Genomic DNA, 19,533 nt, shown 5'->3' with positions numbered 1-19,533 from the left:
TAATGAAGCAGAGAAAATACATTGCAGTTATAGCGGTGCCCAAATCAACTTACGCTACTAGCGTGTTCGCAAAAGCAAACCATAGCACCATAGCCGCTAAACATCAAAGCCTCTCTAATACTCTAAAGAGAGCCATAGCCGCAGGTGCAGACGCGAGTTACAACGGCATACGTATAGCCGTTTAATGCGCCCATTTTATACAGTCTGCGCTGGGACCGAGAGATGTAGCCAATAAATACATTGGCGGAATAGGCGCGCCCATTTCAACTAGCGCTTCAATTAACTGATCCGGACTGGAGGCGTGCATGAAAAAAGGGCGCAGGGAAAAAAGGGCTTGGCTGGATAACGAAATGGCGAGGGTGGATAACGAAATCTGATAACAATAAACATCGTTGTCAAACTTTGTTAAGGATAAATACCAGCGTTATAACAGACGGGAAATAATAACGAAAAGATATTAACGTTAAAAATTGTTACGTAATTCAACAATACAGCTTAACCCAACCCTACTCTCACACAGAACCCTCCCCTGGTGGTGCCTAAAACTAACCACTCCCCTGTGGGCGCCTAACTCTAATTACCCCCCTCCCCCCCATGGTCTCTAACCCTAATCACTCCCCCGGTGGTGCCTAACCCTAAACAACCCCCCCCCCCGCCCCGTTGTTGCATAATACTAACTGCCGCCCGGGTGTTTCCTAACCCTAACCACTCCCCCTGGTGTTGCCTAACCCTAACCGATCCCTCTGCAGAAATGCCCTTTTACACATAGAAACCATAATATCTTTCATAACGTAAAATCTGTACATATAAACAAAATAATATGACAAAAACTATAACGTTGCAAGCTTCTACAATGATAACTACTTCGCATACTATAATGTTCTAATGTTGTTAACGATATATTTCGTGGCGCCTTTCTTTCCGGCTTTTTTCACCGCATTAACGATAATTGCATTAAAGTCTATGGCAGCGACCTTTCCGTCCACCCTTGTCCTGTACCCTTTTTTCCAGCTACCGACTGGAAGGTCACGGAATGACAGCTAAGGCACAGAAGGACTTCAGGGGGCTTAAAGAGGAACTTCAGCCTAAACAAACATACTGTCATTAAATTACATTAGTTATGTTAATTAAAATAGATCGGTAATATAATCTCTTACCCACCCTGTTTTAAAAGAACAGGCAAATGTTTGATTTTATGAGAGCAGCCATCTTTTTTGTTGAAAGGAGGTGACAGGGAGCATGTTCCAACTGTCCTGTGTCCTGATCACCCCTCCCAGTTGCTAGGCGTGAATAACAACATAGGAAATCCGATCATGCTTTGCACAGCATTAGGGAAAAAAAGCCTGGGCAGTTTTTTTTGATGGGTGGAGCTTAGCTAAAAATGCAGCTAAAAATGATGCTTTGGTAAGAAAAACAAAGTTCTGATGCTGTGAAACTGTTAAAGAAACACCAAGCCTTTTCAGTTCTGCTGAGTAAATATTTAGTCCAGAGGTTCACTTTAAAGAAGCCCCCCCAGGTAAGTTGAACTGCTGTTTTTTTCAGTTTAGTTACCCTTTACTGCATCCTTTTTTCCCATCATCAGTTCATATGATTTTAAAGATTTGTGCATGAGACAGAAAAGTACAATACATTTACAATTATTTTAAGTTAGCTCCTACTTTCAGGGTAATCATTACAACCTTTTAAAGGTATACGGACATATTAACTTTTTAAGTCACTAAATGAATATTTTTCTGCTGAAAAGTCTGTATCTACACGTCGTCCAGTTTTTTAGAATACATAGTCTTCAGCTGATGAAAAGCCAATACAACTGGATCATTTTTATCTTCACACATTTCTCTCATGGACACACTGCAAGGAAACAAAAATAAATCTATAACACCATAATTTGTTCAGGCCTTTTTTGTACAGTATTTTTAACCACTTGAGGACCATAGGCTTACACCCCACCCCTCCCCCCCCCCCCCCCCCCCCCCCAGTGACCAGGCTAGCTTTAAAGCTAATGTAACCCCATAAAAAAAAAAAAGTCAGATACTCACCTAAGGAGAAGGAAGGCTTTGAGTCCTAATGAGCCTCCCCTCTCCTCTTCCGGTGCCCGGTAGATCCTCCGTGCAAATCCGCTGCCGCGGGGACTTCGGAAGGCCGGCGGCTCCATACTGCGCACGCGTAAGTGCGTCATAGACACGCGCAAGCGCGTCATAGAGGGCAATTGCGCATGCGCAGTATGCAGCGGCCCGTCTTCGGGAGCCCGAGTGCTCCCGAAGACTTCCGAAACCTCCCTTCCGTGGCGGAAGTGGCAGTATTTGACCGAAACGGTCGAATACTGCTATGGGGGATCCTGCGCGGGACCGGGCACCGGGAGAGGAGAGGGAAGGCTTATAAGGACCGAGCCTTCCCTCTCCTTAGGTCAGTATCTGACTTTTTTTTACACGGGCTCCCATTAGCTTTAAGGCCTTGCTGCATGGCCGTACAACTCAGCACACAAGTGATCCCCCCCCCCTTCTGCTGATCAACAGCTTTCTGTTCGTGGGCTGTGATCCCGGCAGGGATGTTTTTTTTTTTTTTTTACGAATATTTATTTCCTTTTTTTATTAATAAATTGTACTATTTATTTGTATTTTTTTAACTCCGCCCTCCCTCCCCCAGCCAGCCAATCCTAGCAATCGCCTCTCATAGACATCAGCCTATAAGACCCGATTGCTCTCCTGCCTCTCAGGGAGACAGCCGTGTCACACAGCTGTCCCCAGTACAGCACTGCCACAGCGCTGTACAATGCAAATAGACTGCAGTTTCGCCATCTAACAGTCTCCTAGCAGCGATTGCCACTGGGAGACTGATGATGGAGTGGAGCGATGCACACGCATCGGCATGCGCGATCTCCTGCAAAACCCTGCCCCAGGACTTTGCGCCAATTGGCGTTAGGTGCTCCTTGGGCTGCCGCCATGTTCACGCCCATCAACGTGACGCGGCCGTTCGGTAGTTAAACTAAAGATGTATTATATATGACAGATTTCATGGCTAAACTGTGAATTCAAAAATAGGATTATGATAAATAAAAAAAACAGCCTCAAAGCACACGAATGGCTATTTGAAGCTGGGTCATATGAATACTGATTTCTGCAGTGCGGTGATGCGGCAGCAGGCCGCCCTGCTAGGCGATCACAGCACCACTTAGGTGTAAAACCGGCCTCAGTGAATTGTATGCTTCACTGGTAATGCACACAATTTGCATCATGCAGTGCATTGGTATGCTGCACGTCATTAAACCGCACTATACTGGCTACACTGTGAACCCCATAGGTGGTGCATTGCAGCCATTATGTTGCGCCGCAATGCACCACTGTGAATGTATTCTAATAGATAACGTTTCATTATTTGTGTCCTTAGTTTGGAGATAAGCCTGGATTGTGTGTCTTTTTCAATCATAGAAAGTATATATGCAAAGTGTGTGGCTATTTATTGTTGCATATATCAAATATTATACAGTTTTATTTGTTATTAAAGTAGTAGTTATACATTACCTTATAGCTGATATGGATAGACTGAAGTCTTTGAGCTTGTAAAATGCATCACCTGAGTTGAACCTGCAAAAATATTTACACAGGTTTGTACTGATGTAGTTAGCAGTAAATACTGTTTTTGGAAAGCTCTACATAAAACTGAGAAGTTTTAATTTTGGAAAGAGAAGCTAACAGTTCCAAAATATAGCTTACATGAGAATTAATGTTTTAATTGCACAGCTTTAAAACATTCCATGATATACAATTTATTTTCACAGCATTCTGCTTCATCCTCAGTGTACTCCTATAACTATTTTTATTGATATTTTATTAAAGATTTTTTGAATGAGTATTGGAATGGTGGTGAAAGAGGTCTACTCATATATCCTTGAATATAAGTCGGCATTGTGCATAAGTCAACCCCAAAATGTCATCCTCTTCAAGCAGAATGAAACCCAACATTTCTTCTTTGTGCTAAAAGATTATTTACAGCATATTATATACTTTTACTTTTTTTTACTAGAACAGCCTTTAATAAGTTAAACACAGGACTTACAAACTCCCTGCAGGGAAAGCTGGACGCATCCGAACTGGAGATAATGTTATCTTGTGTTTACATTCCTCACTTGATACAATTAACCACTTAATCCCAAGGAGGTTTTTACCCTAACGGACAAGAGGGATTTTTACCTTTCAGTGCTCATCTCTTTCATTTGCCAATAGCTTAATCATTACTAATCACAATGAAATGATCTATATCTTGTTTTTTCACTACCAATTGGGCTTTTTGGACTTGATATTTGTTTTCAGTAATTACTTCATTTTCTATGCATTTTAAAGGGGAAAACAAGGAAAAAATGAAAAAATACACAATTTCTCCAATTTCATCCCCTATATTTTTAATATAAACACTGCTAATGTACATAAAACCCACACATTTTATCTGCCTATTTGTCCTGGTTATAACAAGATTTTAAATGTGTCCTTAGTACAAAGTATGGTGACAATATAGTATTTGGAAATAAAGGTGTATTTTTTTTTTGGGTGGGTTTTTTTCACTATTTTTCGTGCATGTGCACGGGAGCGCGCACAGCAGCAGCAGCAGTGCATGACGTTTTAAAACATCCTGGAGCCATTAAGAGCTCCAGCAGGACGTTTTAATAAGTCTGCATGTCACTAAGTGGTTAAGTAAACACTTCTCTCACTGTGCAGACACTCCAGAACACAGACAGATATACAGAAAGCATTTCTCAGTACATTACAAGTTGAATAAACAGTTATGAATAAAATGCAAATGCAGCTCTCAGAGCAAAAAAAATGTACTTTGGGAACTTGTAATTTCTAAGTGAATAATAATACTTATGCACCAAAGCAAATATGATAACCATATAGCATATAAAAAGTAGGAAAACATTTTTTTATTGAATATTATGTCAGGGTTTTATACCACATTAACCTCTCCTGGCCCTTAAAGAGAACCAGAGACGAAGCACCCTCATGTATTTTACCATATATATCAATGGGAACATGGCAGTAAACACCTACTCTGCTCTTTGTTTCATTCTTCTCTGCTAAATCTGCCTGTTATCAACTCTGATAAGAATCCCCGACTGAGCATTCAGTCTAGCTTTTCCCTGAATGAATATAGCTGAGTCATTCTTCTGTGATGTCTTTTCAAGCCCAAGTCTGCCCCATTGTGGCTCTGATTTCCTGCTAGGAGGATACATAGCAGGAAAGCACAGCCAGAAGGGGGCAGGCTTGGGCTTGAAAAGACATCAGAGAAGACTGACTATAATCATTCCGGGAAAAGCTAGACTGAATGCTTATCAGAGCTGAGTGATAACAGGCAGATTTAGCAGAGAAGATTGAAACAAAGAGCAAAGTAGGACTTTGAGGGTGCTTCGTCTATGGTTTGTAACAAGTATAGACCTGGCGGCTGCTGACTCGCAGGGGGTGTCTGCAGCCGCCTCTCTCCCTGGCTCTCAGGTGTCATCCATTCCCTTGGCGTCTAGTGTTGTCTCCAGCATATGGGGTTTCTGTCTCGCGCGGGCACGTGCGGAGACAGGACCTTTATGCGGGCAGAAGGCGCGTCAGCTGACCTGCCGGTCGGCTGGCGTCACTGACGACTCTCGCCGCTCGGATTGGCGGATTCCGAGGTGGGAGTGGCTGGGAGCATGTCCCCGCTTCTTAAGCCTCCAGTCTTCATTCATTCTCTGTCTGCTGTCGTGAATACTTTGTGTTAGCGCTCAGACCTTAGACTAGTTCCAGGTGTTGAAACCAAGGACTTCACACCAAGACTAGGATTATTGTTACATTGTTTTAATTACCTGTGTATGATTCTGGCTAGACCTCTGACCTTGCTTTCTGCTTAACGTTTCTGTACTTCTGCCTATCAGACTAGTTGCTGAACCTCTGCCTGATTACTCATTATTCTTCTGCCTCACGATTCTGTACTGATACTTACCTCTCTGTTGCCAAACCTTGCCTGTCTGACCTCTCTACTCACCAGTGGGCCCTCACCACTGGGGAGGTGTTATTTACTCACCAGCTCCTCTGGTGAGGTGATTCCTTATTGCTCAGTTGGTGACTGATAGCACCTTTCCAGCTCCTCTGGAAAGGTCTGATCAAGTCTATACAGTCACCTATTTTACTAGTACCTTGCCAGCTCCTCTGGTGAGGACTAGTCTGTATATTTCTGTATTCTTTGTTAGTACCTTTTCCAGCCCCTCTGGAAAGGTCTGTGTTATAGCAAGTCTGTATTTCGCAGTTCCTTTCCAGCTCCTTTGGTAAGGACTAGTTACACTATTTCTGTACTCTCAGCCCTCTGGAAAGGTCTGTTCTAATCTATACAATCAGTGTACTGATAGTACCTTACCAGCTCCTCTGGTAAGGTCTCGCAAAACTATTAAAGTTACGGTTGCACCAAAACACTACTCACACAGAATCCTTGCCAGCTATACTTGTATTATTAGTGATTCTGCAGATCACCACATAATCAGGTATAGTGTCTGCATTATTGGTGATACTGCAGATCACCTAATAATCAGACGTCTGAGTTTTAGCACCCAACCGTTACATGGTTCTCTTTAAGTGTAGCCAATCATTTCTCCAGGTTCCCAAGTGCAGCAATTTTCCCCTCCCCCACCTTAGTAAGCACTGCAGCCCAGTATCTCTCCCCATGCCTATTCCTTGTTAAATTGTTGTAGCCAGGGAAGACCTGCATTTTCTTTATCAAGAAAGCGTCATTTACCACTAGGTAAATTAGTGCATATGGGAATGTCACTAACAGTACACACATTACTCAGTGTGCTCAATGTTACAGCCATTGGTTGGTAACGGATGCCTCTAAAACCTTCTCATATCAAAAGTAAGCTATGCAAAGTATATCAGACAGTGGCAAGAGGGTTAAAAAGCATGCTGGCTGCTGCTGGGGCTCACTCTGCAGAGGTTGAGAGAGAGGTGCGCCCCACCCCTTTGGCTATGAGTGAGAAATGTAGGTCCGACTCGTGTATAAGTCAACCCCTATACTATTATTTAGTGAATCAGACATAAATTTATAGACTTAAAGTTGCGTATACACGGTATGCAGAAACAATAAGAATACCACCCTGCATAGTCCATTACATCGGGGGACCTTGCTGGAGAGGGTTAGAAATATTTCCCCTCCTCTGCAAAGCCCATGGTCCAAGCAGGTGATCATTTAATGCTGATTTGCCTTCATGCTTGACGGGAAGCATTACTGAAACTAGGTTTCTAGTGGGAGTTGCGTTGCATTCCCTGTAACAGGAGTACAATGGAACGGGAAAGTGATGCCACACGTTATCCGCATGTTGCATCGCATACAGTGAAGCATGCAGTCAAAAGTATGCTAACTGTATGCTTCACTGTAAGCATGCATTATTTGAGGTAACGCTCTGCACACAGTGCATTGGGGTGCTGCCTGCTGTTATACCACACCGCACCCACCCCACTGTGAACATCACAAGTGGTGCATTGCAGTGCAGCAAGCTGCATTAGAATATGCCTGTTATGCCGCACCACAATTTACCACTGTGAAGTTGCTGGCAGCATCAATTGGGCAATTGGAAAGGCAATAGAATCACCAAAGCAAGTCTTTCTCTGATCATTGCATTAAGAGTAGATTGAAAGGGCTTGATTCACAAAACAGTGCTAACTGTTAGCACAGCTGTTAGCACGGCTTTTCGCACGTTTTCACGTGAAAAAAATGGGTTTCGCATGAAAAACCGTTTATCATGCGCAAAAAATCGCAGTAACGCATTTTTTTGCACGTTAACGTTCGCACGATAACGGGAATTTATCACGTGAAAATTTTTCCTTACCACATGAACGCGAATTTTTGCATGTGATAACCGTTGCGCGCAAAGCCCTAATGCATGTGAAAACAGCCGTGATATGAGTTATCACGGTTTAGTGAATCAAGCTCTAAGTGCGGAATGCCTTTAAAAACTACGGAGCTTCGCACGATCAGAAGATAGAGTTTGCTAATTAAATCGCAAATGCGGCTCCTGCACCATTTCCAGAGGGTTTGCGATTCAATACAAAGTATAGCAAAATCACTAAGCTCTTGAAAAAGCACTTTGAAAAGTGATTTGCTGAGTGCTTTAATGAATAAATACATTGGGCTTGACTCACAAAGCCGTGATAACTCTTATCACGGTCGGGCTAGCGTTATAGCGTGCGTAACGTTTTTCGCAGCCATTTTGATGTGAAAACATACATTTTCGTGCGCAAACGCAAATTTTCATGCGAAAACTGCCGCGAGTTTGCGTGCAAAAAACGTTACGCACGTTATAGCGTGCGCAAAAAGCTAGTGTGACCGTGATAAGAGTTATCACGGCTTTGTGAATTAAGCCCATTGTATTTATTCATTTCCAGGTCATAGAGTTCACTTCCTGATTGACATTATGAAGTGAACAAAACATCGCTACACAAAAGCGATTAGAGAAGCGCTTTTCTAAGCGAAAAACACTCTGAAAGCACTTAGAAAAGCGCTCACAAAATTGCTTACAAAATCGATCAGCGTTTGCGATTGTGCTGGTGATTTATAATGTGAACATGGCCTTACAGAGTTCCCAGCAAGCTCATGGTGAAGCAGAACTCATAGGAGTGTTTAAGGGGCTACAATGGACCAAAAATGCTTTCGAAAACAAAAGTTTGCTTTCTTAAAACAGAAAGTATTTGCAATTATTCAGGTTGGAGTGAGCTTTGAGATGTCTTCCAAGGCATCACTGCTGAAATATGCAAATTACCCATTGTTGTCCAGGTAAGCTAAACACACCTCCAGATGTGCTGGTCCACTGTAGCCCCTTACACACTCCAATGACTTCTGGTTCACCATGAGTTTGCTAGGTTTCAGGTAGAGATGTCGCGAACCTCCGATTTTCGGTTCGCGAACCCCGTTTGCGAACCTTCGCGGAAGGTTCGGTTCATGTAAAAGTTTGCGAACCGCAATAGACTTCAATGGAGAGGCGAACTTTGAGAAATAGAAAAAATTATGCTGGCCACAAAAGTGATGGAAAAGATGTTTCAAGGGGTCTAACACCTGGAGGGGGGCATGGCGGTGTGGGATACATGCCCAAAGTCCCGGGGAAAAATCTGGATTTGACGCAAAGCAGCGTTTTAAGGGCAGAAATCACATTGAATGCTAAATTGCAGGCCTAAAGTGCTTTCAAACATCTTGCATGGGTATACATCAATCAAGGAGTGTAATTAGAGTTCTGCTTCACACTTACACACCAAACTCATTGTGTAACGCACCGCAAACAGCTGTTTGCGTAGTGACGGCCGTGCTGGACTGGTGCGCACCGTGGCCAGAGTGTAGGCCGTGGCGTTTTTCAAGCCCATATGGTCACCGGGCTGTGGTAGCTCAATGATAGAACAACAGTGACTGTCCAGCTGATCAAATTTGGTCTGACCACAATGAAGCAACGACCTTATTATCTTTTGTGTGCCACCCCCACCCGAGACACTCAAATAGCCGGCGGTCATTGCTGCATTGTGATACGCAAGCCCCTTCACCGCGGCAAGGTAATGATCACGAAGGGGGATGGGCACATGTACATGCCTTTTGTTTTTTTTGTTGCAGCCACCCGCAGTGCAGCCAGAAAAATTAGGCAGGCATGTACACGCACCAGAAAAATTAGTGTCGCGTCCGCTGCTAGCAGTGGCCTTAAAGGGACTCCGAGCTCAGCGTAAAAATAAAATTTGAACTTACCCAGGGCTTTCTCCATCCCAGCCCTGGTCGGGACGTCCCACGCCGGCCTCCTGGCTCTTCTCCCGGCGGCTGTCCGCATAGTGCGGACAGGCCGGTCCCCCGGGCGACACTGGCGAGTGTCGGGCCTTCTCCTTCCCTATACGTCACGAATGACGTCACACGCCGGCCGCCGCGCGTCATGACGGCGGCCGGCGTGACAGCACGGCACATGCGCGGTTTAATAGCACATACGCCGTGCTGTCACGCCAGCCGCCGTCATGACGCGCGGCGGCCGGCGTGTGACGTCATTCGTGACGTATAGGGAAGGAGAAGGCCCGACACTCGCCAGTGTCGCCCGGGGGACCGGCCTGTCCGCGCTGTGCGGACAGCCGCCAGGAGAAGAGCCAGGAGGTCGGCGTGGGACGTCCCGACCAGGGCTGGGATGGAGAAAGCCCCGGGTAAGTTCAAATTTTATTTTTACGCTGAGCTCGGAGTCCCTTTAAAAATTCAGGAATCCGCCTAGAGTCCTGGACCCTGTTGGTGGTGGTGGAGAAGGCAAGCGGCCTGCAGGCAGAGATGCTGTGTGTGGGGACTGACTTAGTCTTCAGTCGTGCAGTAGCCCTCCGTGATCCATTCCTCATTCATTTTGATAAAGGTCAGGTACTGAACACTGTCGTGACTTAGGCGACTTCTCTTCTCAGTAACTATGCCTCCAGCTGCACTGAAGGTCCTTTCTGACAGGACGCTTGCGGCAGGGCAAGAGAGAAGTTGTATGGCAAATTGGGACAGCTCTGGCCACAGGTCAAGCCTGCGCAACCAGTAGTCCAAGGGTTCATCGTCGCTGCTCGCAGTGTCTACATCCACACTCAAGGCCAGGTAGTCGGCTACCTGCCGGTCCAGGCGTTGGTGGAGGGTGGATCCGGAAGGACTATGGCGAGGAGTTGGACTAAAGAATATCCGCATGTCCAACATCACCCTGAGATTGCTGGAGCGGCCTTTTCTTTGCCTGCGTGGACTTGTGAGGAGGAGGGTTACTGCCAGTGGTACCTTGATTGCGTTGTGCAGCCACATCACCCTTAAACGCATTGTAAAGCATCATCGACAGCTTGTTCTGCAAGTGCTGCATCCTTTCCGCCTTGTGTTGAGTTAGTAACAGGTCCGCCACTTTGTGCCTGTATCGAGGGTCTAGTAGCGTGGCCACCCAGTACAGGTCATTCGACTTGAGTTTTTTGATACGGGGGTCCCTCAACAGGCTGGACAACATGAAAGAGGCCATCTGCACAAAGCTGGATGCAGACGTACTCTCCATCTCCTCTTGCTCTTCCTCAGTGACAGGATGCAACTCCTCTTCCTCCCCCCAGCCACGAACAATACCACGGGAACGTGGAGCAGCAGAAGCCCCCTGTGACGGCTGCCGCGGTTGTTGTTCTTCCGCCGCCTCTTCCTCCTCCACAGAAACACCTTCCTCATCATCACCATCAACAGAGTCTGACTCCTCTCCTTCCCCACACGACTCCTCTTCTTCCTCCTCCTCCTCCCCCCTCTGTGCTGGAGCAGGTGTTGTGGAAACATCGGGTTTGGGTGTAAATGGCTCCCACGACTCCTGCTGCCATAACTCTTCTCGTTCACGCTCCTCCACTCCTGTACCCACCACTCTACGCACGGCACGCTCCAGGAAGTAGGCATAGGGGATCAAGTCGCTGATGGTGCCCTCAGCGCGACTCACCAGTTTGGTCACCTCCTCAAAGGGCTCCATGACCCTGCATGCATTTCGCATCAGTGTCCAGTTGTTGGGCCACAACATCCCCATCCTCCCAGATTGTGTCCTTGTACTGTAATGATACAGGTACTGGTTGACGGCTTTCTCCTGGTCTAGCAGGCGAGAGAACATCAGCAGGGTGGAATTCCAACGAGTCGGGCTATCGCAAATCAGGCGTCTCACCGGCAAGTTGTTTCTACGCTGAATGTCCGCAAAGCGTGCCATGGCCTTGTAGAAGCGCCTAAAATGCCCACACAACTTCCTGGCCTGCTTCAGGACGTCCTCTAAGCCTGGGTACTTGGACACAAATCTTTGCACGACCAGATTCAGCACATGTGCCATGTAGGGTATGTGTGTCAGCTTTCCCAAATTCAACGCAGCAATGAGATTGCTGCCGTTGTCACACACCATGTTGCCGATCTCAAGCTTGTGCACGGTCAGCCATTACTCCACCTGTTTGTTAAGAGCAGCCAGGAGAGCTGCTCCAGTGTGACTCTCTGCTTTCAGGCAAGACATGTCTAACACTGCGTGACACCGTCGTACCTGGCATGCAGCATAGGCCCTGGGGTGCTGGGGCTGTGTAGCTGGAGAGGAGATCGCGTCACCAGCCAAGGAGGAGGAGGAGGAGGATGATGACAGCGGAGCAGTGGTAGCAGGTGGAGAGGAGGTGGCTGGAGGCCCGCCTGCAAGCCGTGGAAGTGTGACAAGTTAGTCCGCTGCGCAGCCACGTACTCCTTGCTTGCTGCCATCGGTCACCAGGTTGACCCAATGAGCTGTGTATGTAATGTAGTGGCCCTGCCCGTGCTTGGCAGACCAGGCATCCGTGGTCAGGTGGACCCTTGACCCAACGCTGTGTGCCAGAGATGACACCACTTGCCTCTCAACTGCACGGTACAGTTTGGGTATGGCCTTTTGTGAAAAATAATTGCGGCCTGGTATCTTCCACTGTGGTGTACCAATGGCCACAAACTTACGGAAAGCCTCCGACTCCACCAGCTTGTATGGTAATAGCTGACGAGCTAATAGTTCCGCCACGCCAGCTGTCAGACGCAGGGCAAGAGGGTGACTGGCAGACATTTGCTTCTTACGCTCAAAGACTTCCTTCACGGACAGCTGGGTACTGCTGTCGGCAGAGGAGAGGGAACCGCTCAAGGGAAGAGGCGGTGTGGAGGAGGGTGGCTGTGAAGGTGCAAGGGAGAAAGTGGATGAAGACGATACACCTGAAGGAGGAAGAGGAGAAGGAGGGTGGCTTGTCTTTTGAGGGGTGCTGCTTTTTCTCAGGTGTTCTTGCCATAGCTGTTTGTGCCTTCTCTCCAGGTGCCTTCGTAAGGCACTTGTCCCTACGTGAGAGTTGGCCTTTCCACGGCTCAATCTTTGCTGGCAGAGACAACAGATGGCTTTGCTCCGATCTGAGACACACACGTGAAAAAATTTCCAAACCGCTGAGCCCCCCTGGGGTGATGGCGCTACGGTGGCATCAGCAGCTGACGTTGAATGGCATGTTGGCTGGCTGGCCATAGCTGGCGATACATGCGCTGGACACTGCCCCCAGCTGTTTCTGAGGACGAGCTCCCTCTGCTTCTATCATGGAGTCGTCTCCTCCTACTCCTCTCTGACTCCTCCTCTGAACTGTCCCCCTGGTCATCTCCTCTACCGGGAACATATGTGGTATCCGTATAATCGTCATCATAATCCTCCTGGCCAGCTGCGCTTTCCTCAGACACCTCATCAACTGCACCAACTTCAGGTGGTTCATCATCCCCCTCCTCCATACTATCGCCACCTAACTCAGACATATGAGGTGGTGTACCTGCGCCTTCTTGTTGTTGTTGCAGTAGTGGCTGGGAATCAGTGATTTCACCACCACCACCAAATAACTCCTGCGAAGTGTCAAATGCAGCGGATGTGGTGCTTGTTGCAGCGCTGGTGGCTACGGGAGATGAGGTGTTCTGTGTTAAATACTCAAGCACCTCCTCACGATTTTGGGAAGTGATGGCATGTGCCTTCTTCTGAGCACTGTATTTTGGGCCAGGTCCGCACGAAATCACAGCAACACCACCTCACACAGGCCTGGTGGCCTTCCTCTGGGTCTGCCTCTACCTCTTCCTCTACCTTTGTCCATTTTGTCCATCTCGGGGGGATGCTAGGTATATGCAGTGAGGTGGGTTCACTCAACACAACAGGTAGTTAGATGCAGTGAGCTGGGTTCACTGAACAGTAAAGGTACTTAAGATGCAGTGAGGTGGGTTCTCACTCAACACAACAGGTAGTTAGATGCAGTGAGGTGGCCAGGTGGGTTCACTCAACACAACAGGTAGTTAGATGCAGTGAGCTGGGTTCACTCAACACAGAGCTAGGTATATGCAGTGATTAGGTGGGTTAAGTAAACACAACAGGTACTGGGTAGTTAGATGCAGTGAGCTGCGTTCACTGAACAGTAAAGGTACTTAAGATGCAGTGAGGTGGGTTCTCACTCAACACAACAGGTAGTTAGATGCAGCCAGTGAGGTGGCCAGGTGGATTCACTCAACACAACAGGCAGTTAGATGCAGTGAGCTGGGCTCACTCAACACAAAGCTAGGTATATGCAGTGATGAGGTGGGTTAAGTAAACACAACAGGTACTGGGTAGTTAGATGCAGTGAGCTGGGTTCACTGAACAGTAAAGGTACTTAAGATGCAGTGAGGTGGGTTCTCACTCAACACAACAGGTAGTTAGATGCAGTGAGGTGGCCAGGTGGGTTCACTCAACACAACAGGTAGTTAGATGCAGTGAGCTGGGTTCACTCAACACAAAGCTAGGTATATGCAGTGATTAGGTGGGTTAAGTAAACACAACAGGTACTGGGTAGTTAGATGCAGTGAGCTGGGTTCACTGAACAGTAAAGGTACTTAAGATGCAGTGAGGTGGGTTCTCACTCAACACAACAGGTAGTTAGATGCAGTGAGGTGGCCAGGTGGGTTCACTCAACACAACAGGTAGTTAGATGCAGTGAGCTGGGTTCACTCAACACAGAGCTAGGTATATGCAGTGATTAGGTGGGTTAAGTAAACACAACAGGTACTGGGTAGTTAGATGCAGTGAGCTGCGTTCACTGAACAGTAAAGGTACTTAAGATGCAGTGAGGTGGGTTCTCACTCAACACAACAGGTAGTTAGATGCAGTGAGGTGGCCAGGTGGATTCACTCAACACAACAGGCAGTTAGATGCAGTGAGCTGGGCTCACTCAACACAAAGCTAGGTATATGCAGTGATGAGGTGGGTTAAGTAAACACAACAGGTACTGGGTAGTTAGATGCAGTGAGGTGGGTTCTCACTCAACACAACAGGTACTTAAGATGCAGTGAGGTGGGTTCTCACTCAACACAACAGGTAGTTAGATGCAGTGAGGTGGCCAGGTGGGTTCACTCAACACAACAGGTAGTTAGATGCAGTGAGCTGGGTTCACTCAACACAAAGCTAGGTATATGCAGTGATTAGGTGGGTTAAGTAAACACAACAGGTACTGGGTAGTTAGATGCAGTGAGCTGGGTTCACTGAACAGTAAAGGTACTTAAGATGCAGTGAGGTGGGTTCTCACTCAACACAACAGGTAGTTAGATGCAGTGAGGTGGCCAGGTGGGTTCACTCAACACAACAGGTAGTTAGATGCAGTGGGCTGGGCTCACTCAACACAAAGCTAGGTATATGCAGTGATAAGGTGGGTTAAGTAAACACAACAGGTACTGGGTAGTGTTGGGCGAACACCTAGATGTTCGGGTTCGCGAACGTTCGCCGAACATCGCCGCGATGTTCGGGTGTTCGCGCCGAACTCCGAACATAATGGAAGTCAATGGGGACCCGAACTTTCGTGCTTTGTAAAGCTTCCTTACATGCTACATACCCCAAATTTGCAGGGTGTGTGCACCTTGGGAGTGGGTACAAGAGGAAAAAAATATTTGAAAAAGAGCTTATAGTTTTTGAGAAAATTGATTGTAAAGTTTCAAAGGAAAAACTGTCTTTTAAATGTGGAAAATGTCATGTTTCTTTGCACAGGTAACATGCTTTTTGTCGCCATGCAGTCATAAATGTAATACAGAGAAGAGGTTCCAGGAAAAGGGACCGGTAATGCTAACCCAGCATCAGCAGCAGCACACGTGATGGAACAGGAGGAGGCGCAGGAGGAGAAGGCCATGCTTTTTGAGACACAACAACCCAGGCCTTGCATGAGGACAAGAAGCGTGCGGATAGCATGCTTTTTACCGCCATGCAGTCATAAATGTAATAAAGATGAGAGGTTCCATAAACAGGGACCGGCAACGCTAACCCAGCAGCAGCAGCACACGTGATGGAACAGGAGGAGGCGCAGGAGGAGAAGGCCACGCTTTGAGACACAACAACCCAGGCCTTGCATGAGGACAAGAAGCGTGCGGATAGCATGCTTTTTACCGCCATGCAGTCATAAATGTAATAAAGATGAGAGCGAGGTACACAGAGTGGCAGTAAACACAATGCTATATAGTGTGGCTGAGCGAGGTACACAGAGTGGCAGTAAACACAATGCTATATAGTGTGGCTGAGCGAGCGTTGTACTACTATTCCCAGCAGACAAAAGTGGCAGTAAACACAATGCTATATAGTGTGGCTGAGCGAGGTACACAGAGTGGCAGTAAACACAATGCTATATAGTGTGGCTGAGCGAGCGTTGTACTACTATTCCCAGCAGACACAAAGTGGCAGTAAACACAATGCTATATAGTGTGGCTGAGCGAGGTACACAGAGTGGCAGTAAACACAATGCTATATAGTGTGGCTGAGCGAGCGGTGTACTACTATTCCCAGCAGACACAGAGTGGCAGTAAACACAATTCTATATAGTGTGGCTGAGCGAGGTACACAGAGTGGCAGTAAACAGAATGCTATATAGTGTGGCTGAGCGAGCGGTGTACTACTATTCCCAGCAGACACAGAGTGGCAGTAAACAGAATGCTATATAGTGTGGCTGAGCGAGGTACACAGAGTGGCAGTAAACACAATGCTATATAGTGTGGCTGAGCGAGCGGTGTACTACTATTCCCAGCAGACACAGAGTGGCAGTAAACAGAATGCTATATAGTGTGGCTGAGCGAGGTACACAGAGTGGCAGTAAACAGAATGCTATATAGTGTGGCTGAGCGAGCGGTGTACTACTATTCCCAGCAGACACAGAGTGGCAGTAAACAGAATGCTATATAGTGTGGCTGAGCGAGGTACACAGAGTGGCAGTAAACAGAATGCTATATAGTGTGGCTGAGCGAGCGGTGTACTACTATTCCCAGCAGCGACACAATGACTGGGGGGACCCTGGCTAGCGTGGCTGGAGCGCGAACTACCCTGCCTGCCTACCCAAAGCTAAACCCACAGACAAACGGCGGAGATATGACGTGGTTCGGGTATTTATTTACCCGAACCACGTGACAGTTCGGCCAATCAGAGCGCGTTTGGGTCCAAACCACGTGACCCGTTCGGCCAATCACAGCGCGGGGAATGTTCGGCCATGTGCTCTTAGTTCGGCCATGTGGCCGAACGGTTTGGCCGAACACCATCAGGTGTTCGACCGAACTCGAACATCACCCGAACAGGGTGATGTTCTGCAGAACCCGAACAGTGGCGAACACTGTTCGCCCAACACTAGTACTGGGTAGTTAGATGCAGTGAGCTGGGTTCACTGAACAGTAAAGGTACTTAAGATGCAGTGAGGTGGGTTCTCACTCAACACAACAGGTAGTTAGATGCAGTGAGGTGGCCAGGTGGGTTCACTCAACACAACAGGTAGTTAGATGCAGTGAGCTGGGTTCACTCAACACAAAGCTAGGTATATGCAGTGATGAGGTGGGTTAAGTAAACACAACAGGTACTGGGGTATATGCAGTACTGGGTAGTACAATGTGCAGCTCCCTGTCACACACACAGGTAGTCACTGAATGTGCTGGGCTGCTGGCAGTGGCACACACACTATCAATTAGCAAGGCTGTGCATGCAACAAAAGTGTCAGTTTGACATACAGAAAAAAAAAATATGTACAGGATGAGCTCTGAAAAGAGCTGTTGCTGTTGATGGGTGCTTTAAAAGCAATAATAATCAGTCAGGAGCAAGCAAAGCAGCCTAGAACCCAACTAATCTGTCCCTAGGAGAAAAAGTCTGCAGCAGCTGTCCCTTTCCTCTCTCTAGCAGGCACACGAGTGAGTGTAATGGCCGCCGGAGCCTGCCTTATATAAGTGGGGGTGGGGCTCCAGGGCTTAGTGTAGCCTGATTGGCTACAATGTGCCTGCTGACTGAGATGCAGAGGGTCAAAGTTGACTCTCATAGTGCATTATGGGGCGAATCGAACTTCCGCAAAAGTTCGCCTGGTGCAGGCGAACGCGAACCCCCTAAGTTCGCCTGGAACCATTCGCCGGGCGAACCGTTCGCTACGTCTCTAGTTTCAAGTCTTTACCCCATGCAGCCACATTAATCCATGTCATGCACTGATGACTCAATGATGCTCGGATACCCCCAATCACGAATTCAAATAAACCCGGCCACAGCAGTCGCAAAATCCGGATAAGCCTTGATTGTGATCCAGATTTGAAACTGACTTACGAATTCAACTCGGATTTTATCCCGGGCATGATCACGAATTAGACTTTAACGTTAATAGCAAAGCCCCCATACATGCTACAATCACCAAATTTTCACAGATTGTAAAGGTGATCAGGGGCTACAACGTAAAAAAAATAAATATTATTTTTTTTAAATTTCAAATGAAAAAAGTATTCATGATTAAAAACCGCTAAAACCCGCCGACTTTAGTGGTTAATATCAAAGTCCCCTCACATGATATAAACACCACATTTGCAGGATATGTTAAGTAGAACAGTGGGAAAAAGGGGGAATTTTTTTTTTTGTTTCAAAAAAACCTTATAGTATACAAGTAAATGCAGTAAATATATTAACTGTCATTACCGCATTTAAATCAGTGGTGCTCATCCGGATTCCGGATATCCGGGTAACGGGCATATTCGACCTTTTTTCAGTTATCCGATTCGGATTCTGGATTTCTGTGCAAATGCGGCGGATATTCGGATCCGAATAATGTAACTAAGGAGATGACATCATTGAGCCAATCAGAGGGCTCCTAAAAGAAGCCCTAGAAACCAATCACAGAAGGGAACTCTGGCCAGCCCCACCTGACCTCATTGAGCCAATCAGAGGGCTCCCAGCCTAAACCCTGGCACCCAATCACAGAAGGGAACCCTGGCCAGGCCCCCCTGTATAATAAGGAGGGCTGCCATGATGAGAAATCTCGTCCTTGCTCGTGAATGCTCACTGAGAGACATGCTCCAGTGCTGCTGGCCTAGCAAGTGCTGTATACAGTGATAAACCTAAAGCTGTTCAGTGATTAACCCCTTCACTATCACTACACTATTGTTATATTGTTAATTAGGTAGCAGCCAGCTAGCTTGATTTCATTCAGTGAGTGACAGTCAGATGGCTTGATTCACAAAGCGGTGCTAACCTACTTAGCACATCTAAAGTCTTTAGACGCGCTAACCAGGGTGTTAAGTAGGTTAGCACCGGTTTTCTCAATCACATCGCGCGCTAAGTACCGTGCGCAAAGTTTTGCGCGCGCAAAGTCCTATGCGCGTGCTAAGTCCCATAGGCTTTAATGGGCACTTCGCGCGGAGCACCTTGCGCTCTGTGCAGTGCGCGCGTAAAGTTTTACACGCATAAAGTTTTACACGCATAAAGTTTTACGCGCGAAAAGCTCGCTTAGACGTGCTAAGGGGGTTTTCACAGGCGTGCTAACAGTTAGCACCACTTTGTGAATCAAGCCCAGAGTGTGTGCTGCTGCAGCTGCTATGTGTCTGTGTGTGTGCTGTGCACAGACCAGGCCAGCTGCTGCCTGCTGGCCAGCTAGCCTTAGCTACAGTAATGGTTAGGTTAGGGAATAGGATTACTGTGTTATTGTGTAGTTAGTACTGCAGTACTGCAGTCAGTGCTAGTAGTTGTTAGAGTAGTAGTACTACTGTGTTAGCTTATTACAGAACTGCTGTGTTGTG

The 19,533-nt window shown here is 47.0% G+C and overlaps 1 protein-coding gene across 2 annotated transcripts in view; it reads right to left on the bottom strand.

Moving 5' to 3' along the window:
- Window positions 1-1,744: 1,744 nt before the first annotated feature.
- LOC137569288 (probable ATP-dependent RNA helicase DDX60) overlaps window positions 1,745-19,533 on the bottom strand; it is a 573,444-nt gene continuing 555,655 nt past the window's right edge. For both annotated transcript variants that reach the window (XM_068278827.1, XM_068278828.1), the window contains 2 exons: window positions 3,522-3,584; window positions 1,745-1,851 (listed from right to left, as the gene is read on the bottom strand). In XM_068278827.1, coding sequence (XP_068134928.1) covers window positions 1,752-1,851; window positions 3,522-3,584 — 163 coding nt within the window. In that variant the 3' untranslated portion in view covers window positions 1,745-1,751. The remainder of the gene's footprint in view (window positions 1,852-3,521; window positions 3,585-19,533) is intronic.

Source organism: Hyperolius riggenbachi, chromosome 1 (assembly GCF_040937935.1).
Source record: "Hyperolius riggenbachi isolate aHypRig1 chromosome 1, aHypRig1.pri, whole genome shotgun sequence".
In the NCBI taxonomy this organism is placed as follows: Eukaryota; Metazoa; Chordata; class Amphibia; order Anura; family Hyperoliidae; genus Hyperolius; species Hyperolius riggenbachi.
Note: the sequence above shows the minus strand (reverse complement) of the source record. Positions and strands in the feature narration are given on the sequence as shown.